Below are 14061 nucleotides of genomic sequence, written 5' to 3' on the forward strand. Positions count from 1 at the left end.
AAATGATACATATTACTGCAATGTGAAAACTTTTATATAATTTTGTAAATTATTGTAATTGGTTTTTGGGATCACTGACGTAAAGTGCGCAATTAAATAATCAGCATGAATTTATAACAATCAACCGAAATTGCCCCATTGTGGGGTTAATGAAAACACGTGTAATTTATCTTTCTGCTCTTTCGGTTTCATTTTCGCCCATCTGGTTCGCACGCCAATTAACCGCCCAAGAGCCCAAAGGCCCTCCACCACCAGCACCCCCTATACCATTTTACATGAACTTGAATGAGGTTATTATTGGTTTGCCTTCTCCTGTTGATATTGTCGTCGATGGCTGTCAATATTATTGCCTCCGATACTATAATCGCATTTGTATGTTACTCTTTATGGCCATGTATTTATTTATTTCGGCGTTTTCCCACCCATTCCGCCCAGCCAAATGCCGCTTGTTGTGGCTAATTTGATTTTATTATTCGCATTAAATTTTATGCTTACGCTTATGGATTTTTCTAATAAAACGCCGAGAGCAGAAATTGAGACTTTGTTCGACAGTGCGAATTAGGCAAAAGTGTTTTCCTATCATTTCACGTCGTGCATTTTAATGTCCAGTTTAGGGCCATCCAGCTGCTCCTACTGCACTGGATTTCCCTGAATCTTCAGGGCCTACGACAATGATGGGAAATTGGCGACCTTGATGAAGCGTGTCGGTGTTTTCCTTAGGCCAAAGAAAGGATGGGATCAAAGGTATCACTGTGTAAAGGGCACCGGGAGAGGCGATTCCTATATATACACAAAAAATAAAATCCAATCATAACGAGTTAAGCACCAAGAATGTAGGAAAATCAATTGGTGTTGTTAGCGGCATGGGGTCTATGCATCTATTAGAATCGTTGAACTCTTGCCAAAAAAAAGCAATCGAATAACACCATGTTATTTACTTTGCCCCATTCAAAAATTATCTACGAAAGTTATGTATACCTGGAGGTTAAACCAAATTTTGCAAATGCAACAATATATATAATGCCTTACCTATACATTTTTTGTTAATTTTTGTTCCGTAATAAAAGAAATGTATACTAGGAGTAATATGACAGACACCTCATAAACCTCCGAATATATATTTTTTGCAGCTATAACTTCTAATTAAACACAAATACTTAAATACATTTATTAAGATACCAGCAATACATTTATTTTGGGAATTTCTAATACCATTCCACTTTTAAAATACGTATTATAATTTATAAACACTCTTTCCTTGAAAGTCAAAGCTAAATTATCAACACAGTTCAAAACATATATAACATCCCCTATCTTTATACTGGTACGACTTATATAAAAAATGCTGATAAGAGGACATTTTAATTTTTTAGAATTTTAATAATAAAATAACAATAAAATAACATTAAAATAACAATGTAATCTGTGATTCCGTATATACTACTCCTAAGTGGACAAACAATTTTCACATAATATTAAAAAACAATTCACTACCATCTTTTGGGTTTAGTTTGCATTGGAGTACAAATATATTTAATTATTGGCAGCAATTTCGATACATAAAAAAAATTGTAGTTATCAAATTTTAAAGGTATTTACTGATTCTATTTTTCGGCTCAAAAGATATTGAACACACAGCGTTATTACATTTATACCAAGAAATAACTGGCAAGACAATAATTGACATATGTATTACAATCTCAAAATTGGGAAAATGCTTGGACGGCTTTCCGATATTGCTCCTTACTGCGGATAATTGATGTTGCCCAATATTAAAGATCATCTACCTGACATAAGTGGACCTAGATATCTGTAAATGTACGGAACTTTAAATAATTCTAAAAGGTCCGATTCACAACGGAAGGCATTTGTTAAAGCCGATTACGACTTGAGTGAAATATTGTATTTTTTGTTAGGAAATCATATCATATTAGAAATTAGAAGAGAAACCATAGCTGACGGCAAAATTAGATCTTAATGTTAATTCTTAAGAATTCGCAACCCGTTTATCCCAAACCCAAAACTAAAGTAAACTCTAAAATATTAACAAAATATTTTACACCATTATTATCTTTTCCTTAATTTTATTTATAAGTTTCAAATGCGTGCTTTAAATCCAATTCTAAATGAAACCAGCTGATAAAGCTAAACGTTTAAACAAACAACATTTTCCCAAAAAAACTGAAAACTCGAGTTCATATGTCAGCTCATAGAATTTATCAGAATTTTCTCTGTTGTTCCACTCATTCAAATTTTTAAGCTAAGTAAACTCGTATGCCCCCTCCTAACCTTAATTAAAACTGGGGGAGATTTTCAATTATTTGTGTGACCTATCAGTGACAACAAATAAACAAGAAGACACCGAGCGAGGCCTGGTACACAAGTCCTTCCTGCATTTGCATATGTGTCATAAAAACGGGCAACGCATAACTTCCCCCCAAGACCTGGGATCCTCGCACTGGTACGCGTAGTCGTATTTTCCCCATTTTTGCCCACTGGCAACGACCCCGCAGCTGGGGCGTTTGTTTTTTATGCCACACCTCGATGCAAATCATTGCCACATCTGACGCACATGTGGCACGTAACAGACAAACAGACACTGGGACACACGGACGCAGATCGTTGCGACAAGCTCTCGTTGTCGTGGTCGCTGCTGCTGGATTTGTCTGTTTTGTGATTGTTGTTGTCGACGGTTCGGGGGAGGGGGGAGGTGGAAAAGCCGTGAAGCGGGCTCCACCGGCGCTCCAAAGCCCCATCCTCCCATCCCCCATCCCCAAATCCCGCCACCATCCATTTCTCCGTACTTTGCTGTGACATTCTGTAGGCGCTATGGCGTGCGAAATTGTAAATTTTTCGTCAGACGCGACTCCCCTCCTTCGAATCCTATGTCCATTGCCACACTCAGAAAAATAGATTATAGGTTCATTCAAAAACTGCTTCATAAAAGGCAAGTTTCAAGGAACAACTGATCACAAATACCTAAATTTAAAAATGGACCCATTCAAATAATAGTCCTTTCTGATAACAAACAATTGTAAAAACCGAGTGCAAACTGCCTTTATAGGTAAGTAAGATAGAAACATTTCAGGTGTTGTTAATCGTAAATAAAATGTTTTTTATAACTATTTAAAATTGCAACTTTTTGTAATCCTAAACAATATTGTATCAAATTACAGTATTGACAGCATTCCAATTAAAATATAACAACAAATCATAATAAATGGAATAGGACTTGTACACACCAAGTTTACCAACGCATACTACATCGATAGGACCCTCCCCTCTATCTTTCCATTGTGCAACATCGATCCAATAAACCTAACCCACGTTAATACCTCATCCAATAAACTGCATCGTCATCAACTCCCATAAGCCTATCCACCTTATATCATATCCATGCGCGGATCTACGGGGGGATGTAGGCGATAGACCCCCCACTCGGTTTAAAAAGTATTTGTAATATGTATTTTATTCCAAAATTTTTATTTTTACTCAACACATTTTTTTATATTTCACCACAATCAAATTCTGGATCCGCCAATGATCATATCATACAAACAAAAAATCCTCAACAAATTCTTTTCTTTCTAAACAGATCCAATAAAATTTATCAAAATTAAAAAAACCGAAAATAAAAAATACTATTTTTACAACAGAAATGTAGAATTTAAAAGGTAAAGCCATATTTTTTACAGTGCATGTACATACAGCTTTTTTGTTGTCAGCGTTGTTTGGGGTGTATATGCATTATTAAGAATACACTCAGCTGTCAGCAAGTGAGCGTCTGGTGTCCCAATCTCTGTTTGCAGTGCTGCTGCTCCAGTCTGCGATTCCTTGGGCTTCCATGGCCGCAACCTCAACTCAAGTCAAGTCAACTCGGCGACCCATTTGAATTTTTAACTTTATTTGCCTGGCTTTCTTTCGCGAGTGGCTGCGGTGTTGTATGGTGATGGGGATAGTAGGGTCTGTATGCAGGGGTCCTTGATCCAAGGGTTGTCTAGTCAAGGTCGCGCACAAGGTCTGTCAAGTGGCTCTTTGAAATGTCAGGGACTTAAAGTCGTTTTTCCAAAGAGATCCCCTGCAAATACCCTCGCTGATGTTAATGACCAGCAGAAAACTATTGAACTCCTAACTGACAGATTTGAGCTTTTTGCCAAATTTCGCCCGCTGTACGTGCACAAAGTTTTCGCTGTATGTTTTCGGGATTTTCCTGCTTCAGAAGTTGAGTTTTGACCTGCGCCTGGCATTTTCGCCCATCTAGCAAAGGAGGAAAAAGCGCCACCAGCATCATTTCATATTTCCAGGTTTTCAGGTGAAAGGGAACCGGCTGAGTTGCCGCTTTGCTATTTGCTTTTCATTTATTAGAAAAAACGCGAGCGCAACTTCCGCACTCGGCGGCGTCACTTTTGGCCATTGCACACGTGTTCACAAATATTTGCGGTACGTGGCCGCACACCTTTTGCCCAATGGAGTCCGGTTTTTGTGGAAAATAATAATTTGATGCAATTTCCTTGTATACGTCTGCGTATTTTCATACTATGGTTTTAATAATCCAAAGGGCTTTTTAGGTTGCATTTTGTCGAATTCGATGGAACAACCCCATTTAAGTTGTTTCCACGATGATGTGCCGCATGGATTTTCTATAAAACACTGCGGGATACACACCAATTTCCAAACCATTTTCGACGCTTGCTTTGGCATCTGATAATTTTCCCGATTTTCATTGCTGGCCGCGGCAATTTGATTTTAGTTTTCACCATGATGCCACGTTCTGGCCTTCGCATCGACGTGTTTTGGCCGGCATTGATGGGGAAATTTAATTTCGAGGTGAAACCGTAAAATGTTTGGGATCGTGTTTGGTCAGGATGGGGTGGGTTGTATGGGTGGGTTGATGGGTTGATGGGTCGGAGGTCGGAGGTTGGAGGTCGGGAATCGGGGGTCACTGCTTAACGTTTGCCGATACTTAAAGCTGAAGCCCGTTCTGCGGTTATAGCAAACTGTTTGGCTTTGCAGCAGCATTTTGCTGTCATTTATCGTTTCCCGCTGTGCCTGATGGTGGGTGGTTGGGTGGCTGGGCGGTTGGTTGGTTGGGAAAATGCGGTGGGGAAAATCCTGTGGAAATTCGGAGTGGAGTACTGTGTATGTGTGAACTGTCATTTATTGTTGTCTACTTTCGGGGCAAATATTTGTGCTCGCCTGCTTTTCGACTGTCGTTTATTGGTGATTACTTTTTGCCGGTTGATTTTGCTGTTTACCATGGCGAACTTGCACTCTAGCTGGCCAAATGCATTTTCTATTATCTCCGCAGTGCGGTGGTTATATGGAAACACACGGCAGCTGGTCTGCCATTTAAATAGTCCCGCTTCGTTTATAATTTTTAAGGTGATTTTCGCTCTCATGCGCCTGACCTCCAAAGTGCGGTTTTCTTTATTGTCTATCGATTTATTTTATTATATTATTTTAAATTATTTTTTTCCTGTTTTATTGCCGACTATCGAAATAAATAACCAAAAATTATTTAAACAATTGCTTATGATCAAACCATTTCATTTTTAAAATCAACATTTCAGTTTTATAGTTGCGTTGCACCTAACTCTTACTCCGTTTTAAATCTTTAAGATTTATTTTAGGGGTTTTCAACTCAAAGCCTAAGCTTTAAGGTCAACTAGGCTTCAAAAACACCTCTAATTTAAAGGGAATTTGATATTTAAACACAGGCACAGCATATGATATCTTGAAAAGTCTGGAGTATTAACTCCTCAATTTACACACTCAAGATGCCTGCATTAAAGCTTTCTTGCCTAAGCACTTAACGACAATATGTAAATGATGCGATTGTCGGATGCACATGAACGTTTTAAATTTTGGGCTGCAATTTCTTAAATTTCCACCCATCCTGCCGGGACTGGTTAAGCCCATCAATTTATTATATAGACTACGTTTAAGCTGGCCAATTTAATAGTTGACCAGAGGCTCTCGTCTCTGTTTTTGTTGTGCTGTCTCTTCCCATTTTTTTTTATTTTGTTTTCTACCAGACACTGGCTTTTGGGCGATACTGTTGCATGAATTTCTAGACGGGCTGGCTATTTATTATTGATATCGTTACCCTTTAAGCGCACACTTTATGGTATTTTGCAGTGTTATCTGGGCTAGTCCAAGCACCTGGATGGAGCAGCTAGGAAATATCAATTGCATATTGCTGAGGCGCTCAGCACAAAAGCCGACGGGGGATAGGAATGATGGGTGAAATACCGGGTTTGGGGGGTTACGGTTACGGATGGCCAGTAACTTCCCGACTGGCTGCAGTGGGCTGCACTGAAATGCAAAGCGGCAGAAAAATAGTCTGGAAAAGTTGCCAGTCAGAGGGGAAATCGCAGATAGACAGCCAGTCAGCTAGTCAGACCCAAAAGCTGCTGTTTCTATACTTTTTTTTTTGCTCTCTTCCTATCTTTAAGATTTTTAACCATCCGCACACTCGCACTTACGACGCAAACTTGTCGAAAATATATTCGAAAATTGTTTAACAAGTTGAAGGCTGACTGGCAAACTTTTTCACCTGCTCAGCTCAGCCCCCTTTCTTGGAAAGTGGGGGGGGGGAGGTTATATAAGGGGGTCGAAAGTTTGCAATGATCCATAAGTTTTCCGTTGCGCTTACAGCTGAGGAACATTTTCCGGGCAACTTCAGATTCGGCTTTTAATTAAATAATTTCTGCCAACAATGCCGGACAGCTGGAGCTGGAGATGCATTTATATCTCCTTCCTAGTTATATGTGCAGTGCCCCACACCTACCGTCTTTCAGATGTGCAATTATTTCGGCTTGCAAAATATTTAACTGCATTTCCTATTGATTTTTGTGCTTTGTAATCAAGTTGCCTGCGAGGCAAGCAGGAAATTGCCGATCTCCTGCAATTGTTGTGCCCTACCTGGTGCTGGTTCCATGGAAGCCATACTCTATAAAGGACAAACCAGGAAGTTGCCTTTCCCGTTTTCCAGACCCCCACCCCCCCTTCCGAACCCCTGCTCAAACACATGCCCCTGTCAATAGAAGAGGTCCTGGGTTCTGGGTCCTCGATAAATGGGAATGGGCGGGGGAAAAGTTGGTCGGTCCATCGTTTATAGCAATTTCATTTGACTTCTCGTTTGTGTTTGCCGACGGTCAATAAATGAGCGTAATATTTGGACTTTGATTCCTGCGGCTAAACTGACGACGGTGAGACAGTTGCAACTTGCAGGTGGCCGGTTAGGAGCTTAACAATGGTCTGAAAGCCTGGAACAGCTGCAAAAGTTTGTCTCTCATTCTGAAAAATGTATTCGAAATCCTTCTTGTAGGTTTAAAATTGGTCCTGAATATATTAGGGCTGGTACCTCGTTGTAAATTTACAAATCTATTAGTAGGCTAGTTTGCTTGTCATATATTAAGGTTTGTGAATGAGAACCGGGTTCATCCGGTATACCTGGCTGCAAGATCACTTAAAATTTAAGTAATCACATAAAATACCTTTAATTAACTTACTACACATACGTAACTTCCTATAAATATCAGAAATATGTGAATTACTTAGAATAATAAATATAACTTAACTAGAACATTGACTACAATAAAACATATCATATAATAATAAGAAGCTGCAGTTGACTATATGATCTTGATTATTGTTCTTATGTTACACAAGAAATATGTGTATTAGAAATATGTGAATTACTTTGAATAATAAAAAAATATTTTATAAAAATGTCCTAAAATAAAACATTTTATCGTATTATAACAAGAATTTGCAATTGAGTAATAGTTAAGTAATAAAAATGAATTGTAAAGATAAAGATAACAATGTGGTTTTCTCGATTTCAAGATACAAATTAAATTGCCGACTATCTGGGCATTAAAACAAAAACAACAAAAGTGGCCAAGAGGCTTGAAAGTGAAAAATGTAATTTCCACAAAAGCTACTCGAATGAAACGTTAACGAATGGCTAATAGCTGACCATATTTCTGGCGCCCAAAGCACTGTCCATTTAATAATCCCCGTAGACGTAAACCAAAAGGGCAGCAGCTAGCAGTAAGCATCAATGTTATTGCAGTATTTTCAGATGGGAAAAGGCATTTTCATGATGCTCAGCTTAAGTGACAGGCCAAGTGTCGGACGAAGGTGTTGGGAAAATGCCTGGGAAAGCCACTTGTCCGAACTTACTTAACACATGGCGACACAAATACTGTGACACGTGGAAGGTGTGCTTCTGCGAAAAGTATGCAACACTTTTCCATGAAAACGTGCTCGCCAAGATGGTAAAAATAGTGGGGAAAAACCTGTGGGGCAAGCGGGTGGCCATGGGGTGGTTAATTCGCAGGCCACAACAATGCAACGGGGCAACAACAACTGTGGCAATTGTAGCGCCAGCTTTTCTATTGTGTTATTATGACAGCAGCTGCACCTGCAAGTATGCAGTGATTGTGATTCTTTGCTTATTTTTTTTGCTAGTTCACTCGCCTGCGAAACCCCTCGAAAAACTGTAAACAAAGGACAATAGTCGAAAGTGGGCGGTGGGTGGTGGGTGGATAGGGCAATGGGTGGCTGTGGGGCGGCAATGCCCTGCCATGGCATGTGTTCATTGTCCAAGAGCAGTTCATGCTTGGCTACGCATCTGTAGCTGTATCTGTGTGAGTGTGCCAGTGCAAGTGTGTTGGGGAGAGGGGACAGGTCGGGGCAGTTGGCATATCAACTGGTCGGACATGGTGTAAACACGTTTAATGTTGTTGCCATTGCCGTTGCCGTTGCCATTGCATGGCTGCAGTTGCTCCTCCTGGCCACGGCTGCCAAGTCCTCGGAGCCATGGAGCCATGCAGCCATGGAGCCAGGGAGCTCCTCCTCCGGCACCATCTCCTTTGCCACGTTTAATTTAATCTACTGGCCAAAGCTGCAGCCGCTACCTTGACATGGTCTGCACTTCAATCTGCATGCACGGCGTACAGTGTTGCCTGCTAGACCGCGAACCACCACTTGCCCACAAACAAAATTCGAATTGTGGTTACTTTGGGTGAAAGCCTTTCAAATATTTCATCCTTTGCTTACATCACAGTCGAGCGTTCCTAACTGATGCCAATATATCCCATTAAACCAGTTATATAGTCAAAACTGGTTAAAGGGGATTTAATTAAATTGTGTTCAATTATAATGTCTTAGAGGGATGTACACTTAAAACATTTCTTTCGAATTCAAAAGTGAGCGACGATCGACTTAATTTCAAATTCTAAAAATCATCTCGGGATCACTTTCGTCTCGAAAGACAAAATTGTGTCTTTTATTTTAAAATCTCTTCATCTTGAAAAACAAATTTGAGAACACTTAAGTCTTGATTTAAGAACGTTTTTTCTTAAACGAGTAAGATGAATTTTCAAATAAGGAACTTGGCTTGGAGCTTGGCTTTTCCCTACTCATTTGTTTCTGATTGTTTTAAAAAATCTTTTTATCTGAAAAACATATAATACTAAGTTATTAAAAAATTTCAAGTAAGGAACTTTTGATCTCGGCTCTTCCCTCAACATTTTTTTCTGTTTGTATTGAAAAATCTTGTTATCATAAACAACATATAATACTAATTTATTATGTATGTATGTATGTTAAGTATGACTTATAAACAATTTAATACAGTTTAAAACCTGTATAATAAAAACAAATTGGGTTTGTCAAACAATTTCAAAAGTTCTTAAAAATTCGTTGTATAGAGTATGGACTGTAGTTTGTGTGCTGGCTGCTCGAGTGCACCGCAGGTCCATTTAACTTAGCTTTGGCAGTGGCAGTGGTAGTAGTAGTAGTTCTAGTGGCCCAGCTAGCTAGTCTCCTCCCTTGCCGTCCGACTCTTTCTCTTCTTGCTCGACTCGGTGCATCACTCAAACGCCGGGGAACCCCCGTTAACCCCCAAACGAGGCGACAGGAATGCGTGTGTACCGGGGCAAGAGCAAGTATGAGTGTGGGCAACGTAATTTGCATGGTCAGCTTGCAGTTTTGGGACACACAGAGTGGCAAGTGTGCCTCGTCCTCGTTCTCGTCCTCGTCCCTGGCTTAATTGCATGCAGAAATAGCAACTACAGGAGCAGCCTCATCAGCATCGGCAACTTCATCCAATTGCCTCTGGACCTGGACCCCCAGATCCGTACAATTTCCTGAGTGTAAGCGATGCGGCCCTTTAAAGTTCAGTTTTTAAGTCCCAAGAATAACAGAAAGGGCTGGCAAGTTGAAGGGTTAAAAAAAAGGAATCAAGAATCTGCCAGCGATACTCACCTTCGTTCTGGTGAGCAGGTGATTATGCTGCACGTGGTTCGACACATGGACCGTGCTCGTTTTACGGAACATTACAAAAAATTATAATATACCACTGTCGGGGTACGCGCAAAAAATGAAAGGGTTTCCCCCTCATTTTTCCCACCCACTGCACAGACAACCGAGTTGGAGTCAAAATCAGACAATGTTCCGTCCATATGGCTTCACATCGGTCGAAAAAAGAGCCAAGCTTACAAATGGCACAGCCCGTGGCTGCATAAACGATGGCATTTTTCGGATCTCGAATTTTTTTAGTTGCCATGCGAATCATTTGCAAGCGATTTAATTTCAATTGCATGGGCGTTAATCAAAGGCAACAAAAGGAAACACCTAAAAAATAAAAAAGACCATTCCCTCATTCAATAATATAAAAGAAACAATGGAGACCGTATTAAGAACAGCACATTTTTAAAGGAGCATCCATGCAGAAGCTAGAAAAACATGTTTGTTGAAGTGATTTGTGTGTAATATTCCTAAAACAAAGGGAACTGTAATAGAATACAAATTACCTTTACTTAATTATTATATATATTATATTATTTAATAATATAAAAGAAATAACAGAGAAATAATAGTAATTACAGCACAACGGGAAAATAACCCTCTCCAGATGCTAGGATGCGAAATAATTTTCGTAAAGTAATTTATGAATAAGTCTCTAAACTCGAATATAATTTATATTTCCCCACAATAAACATAATTTCAATGCTTCTGCTAACAATAATGTTACATTTCTTCTTTAAAGAATACCAGCAATTTTGAATAAGGCTTAACAAAACGAAAAAGAAATATCATTATATATATAAGTTCATTTGAAAATTTGATCGATAATATCGATAAGATATCGTATTCTATTGTTTCATCCATGTGTGATAATATTCTATGTTGTTTTTGCTTGTTTTTTTTAAATTAAATTTTAAATTGCACGCTTTTCTAATCAGGTAACCTTGAGATGGGCAACGTAACCGCGTTTCTATAAAGAAATATACATAAACATGGTGGGAAACCCTGATCTGGGAACACTTATAAATCCGTTCCATTCAATAATCGAATCTTTTCTCGGAGTACACAACTATTGCCATATTATTTCGTACATTATAAAAACCATAATACTAAACAATTTATGTATTGAGGCATAGCTATGTTGGTCCCCATCTGCAAGTATGAAATAAGGCGATAGTCAAATAATGTTTATGCACTGCGAAATTATTGACAAAAAAAATGAATAAATAATTTAATTTCAAAAATCGTACATACCTGGATTATACTGCTAAAAAAAAGCTAACTTGAATTTGTATCGGAGTTGACCCGCGTTAACCGGTAAAGTACCGCGAACGCGACGCATCCCTAGTGGAAGCAAGGCCATAAAAGTGCAGTGGATGCATGGTATTTGCAACAGACACATTTTAACAACGAAAAATATTTGGTATCTATGTTCTTTCACCGCCTGGCCACACTGTACGAGTGCAAATTTTTGTTTTGCAATTTTTAATAGTAATTTCCCCGCTCGGCGCGAATTTGCCGAAGAGAAATGAATGGAACGCGTAGACCAAAGTCGCTGAAGACGGTTCGCTTGGCCGACGTATTGTACGACGAGCATAAACGCATGCTGACACTCTGCCGCAGCTGCGAACGCCATTTTATAACGTTCCAAGCGTTCTACAGCCATATAACCGACTGTTCGGGACTAAAACATATAGTGGCCCCAACCGAACCGCTTTCATACGATGACGCCAAGCGGGAAACGAGGCTGGTGAATGGTCGCCAGGAGGTAGGGTCCCATAAAACAGCTGGGCGATAAGCAACCCCCTTTTATGGCCAGGATTTCTTTGAAAAGTTCCATAGAACCCTGATTTTATCGTCCACTTCTTACAGCTCCACATCTACGATCTTGAGGCGGTGAGGAGTTCGAACGCCAGTGCCATCGACTGGGAGGCAGAGCTGGAGGATCCGCGCTGGTACACCGACTCCAAGCCCACTGTACAAGCCCAGTCCAAAACCAAATCCAAGGAAAATATTGTAAAGGAGTACTTGGTTGAGCTGACCGAGGAGCCGCCGGAACCGGAAGCGGTGCCCGTGAAACGCCAGCGTTGCCATAGCAATCCTCGCCGCCCTATTCTGACCGCCCAGCAGCAGCGAAGGTCACGAACCAGCCTGCCTTCTACCCAACCGCCCACAGCAAAGGCGAAAAAGGACACTATTCTGGTTCCCAATGTGCTGGAGGATCTGAGGCGTCTGCAGGGCTTGCCAGGAACTCCCAATAAATCTCGTTTACCAGCTGATAGGCCATCGCAGTCACCTCCTAAGGCTACATCTCAAAAACCTCCTCAAGCGACATCTCAGAATTCTCCTCAAGAGACATTTCAAAAACCTCCTCAAGCGAGATCTCAAAAACCTCCTCAAGGGACTTCTCAACAAACTCCTCCAGCGACATCGCAAAAACCTCCTCCCAAGACACTCCAAAGACCTGCTCCTCCGATGCCAGCTGACCCTGTTCCTGCCACAACAGTCAAAGCAACTCCTCCCTTGCCGAACCCACCCATGGATGGGACACAGAAAATTCTTAACAAACTAAGAGCCTGTGGCGTGGAGGTGAAGCGGGGAAGTACGCGTCTTACTGTCACTACTCCAATCGAACCTGATCCAACCAAAAACCAAGCGACCCTGGACATTATGCGAAAGCTACAGTCGAAGGGTATAAGATGCACCAAAGTCAAAAAATCGTAGGGCTGATAGTTGTAATTTTATAGCTTTAGTAATGGTTTTACAATTAAATGTGCCTCTGAAGGCAAGATATTGACAATTTAACTTTATTTAATTCTTGTGATTCCGAATACCTTAGTTAAACACCAGTTTACCTTAACCAACCAGCCTTAAAACGGGCCGTTTTCGCCAATGTTTTTAATTAACAAATATTTGTTTTTGATTTATGTTTGCTTTTTGGGAATTTTTCTAAAGTTTTGCAAATTGAACGAAAAAAGTTACCAATTGAGAGAACGTCCCTCAATGGTACCTGTTCAATTTTCAAACAGCTTGACTACCTGTCAAATTGTTCGAAAGTAATAATTCCACCATTTTATATAATAACAATAATGTGAAAAATAAATAAGGTAAGAATAACTAAACAAGTATTTTCTAATAGTAAATATTAATGGTGATAATAAAATCTTAAATAGTTGCCATGGCAAGTTTAGCAAATTCAACAGTTACTAATTTCAGAAGGGTACCTCTCCTAAAATTCTCTCTCTCACGAAATTCAGGCGCTGTTTCTGTTGCGGCACCAGTGTGAACTGTTTGACTCCGGCATACGGTCACACTGCCGATAACTCTCTTCTTCTTCCTTTTTAAGAGGCGCAATGAATCATCGATGTTTAAAATTTTGTATTTTTCTTGTAAGTAAATAAGTAGACTTAAAAAACCCAAAAAAGTAAAACAAAAGCTTTGTTCTGCACAACAAATTATATGAAGTTTAAAGAAAACATTATCTTCTGGGAGATAAAATTAAGATATTAGCTTATTGAAGAAAAAAATGTTTGTTATTTGTTATTGAACGTTAACTTATTTTATCCGTTTTTTTTTTATAAATGGTTCAATACGTTAGATCTTTTGCGGTTCCACTTTAAGGGCGGAGATTCGTAATATTCCATCTTTCTCCACCGCCGTAGCTTCCTTCCTTCACCACCAGTCGAATATTTAAAAAAATATTTTAATAAAGTTAATAACTTAAATTATAAACCTGATTCT

At 39.6% G+C, this 14061-nt stretch overlaps 1 protein-coding gene across 1 annotated transcript; it reads left to right on the forward strand.

The window, feature by feature from the left end:
- Positions 1–11740: 11740 nt before the first annotated feature.
- On the forward strand, positions 11741–13125 carry LOC108008580 (proteoglycan 4). The gene is made up of 2 exons (XM_017072456.4): positions 11741–12088; positions 12193–13125. The coding sequence occupies exons 1-2, from the start codon at positions 11849–11851 to the stop codon at positions 13042–13044; spliced, it is 1092 nt and encodes a 363-aa protein (XP_016927945.2). The 5' UTR covers positions 11741–11848; the 3' UTR covers positions 13045–13125.
- Positions 13126–14061: the final 936 nt, after the last annotated feature.

The sequence above is a fragment of the Drosophila suzukii genome, chromosome 2R (assembly GCF_043229965.1).
Source record: "Drosophila suzukii chromosome 2R, CBGP_Dsuzu_IsoJpt1.0, whole genome shotgun sequence".
In the NCBI taxonomy this organism is placed as follows: Eukaryota; Metazoa; Arthropoda; class Insecta; order Diptera; family Drosophilidae; genus Drosophila; species Drosophila suzukii.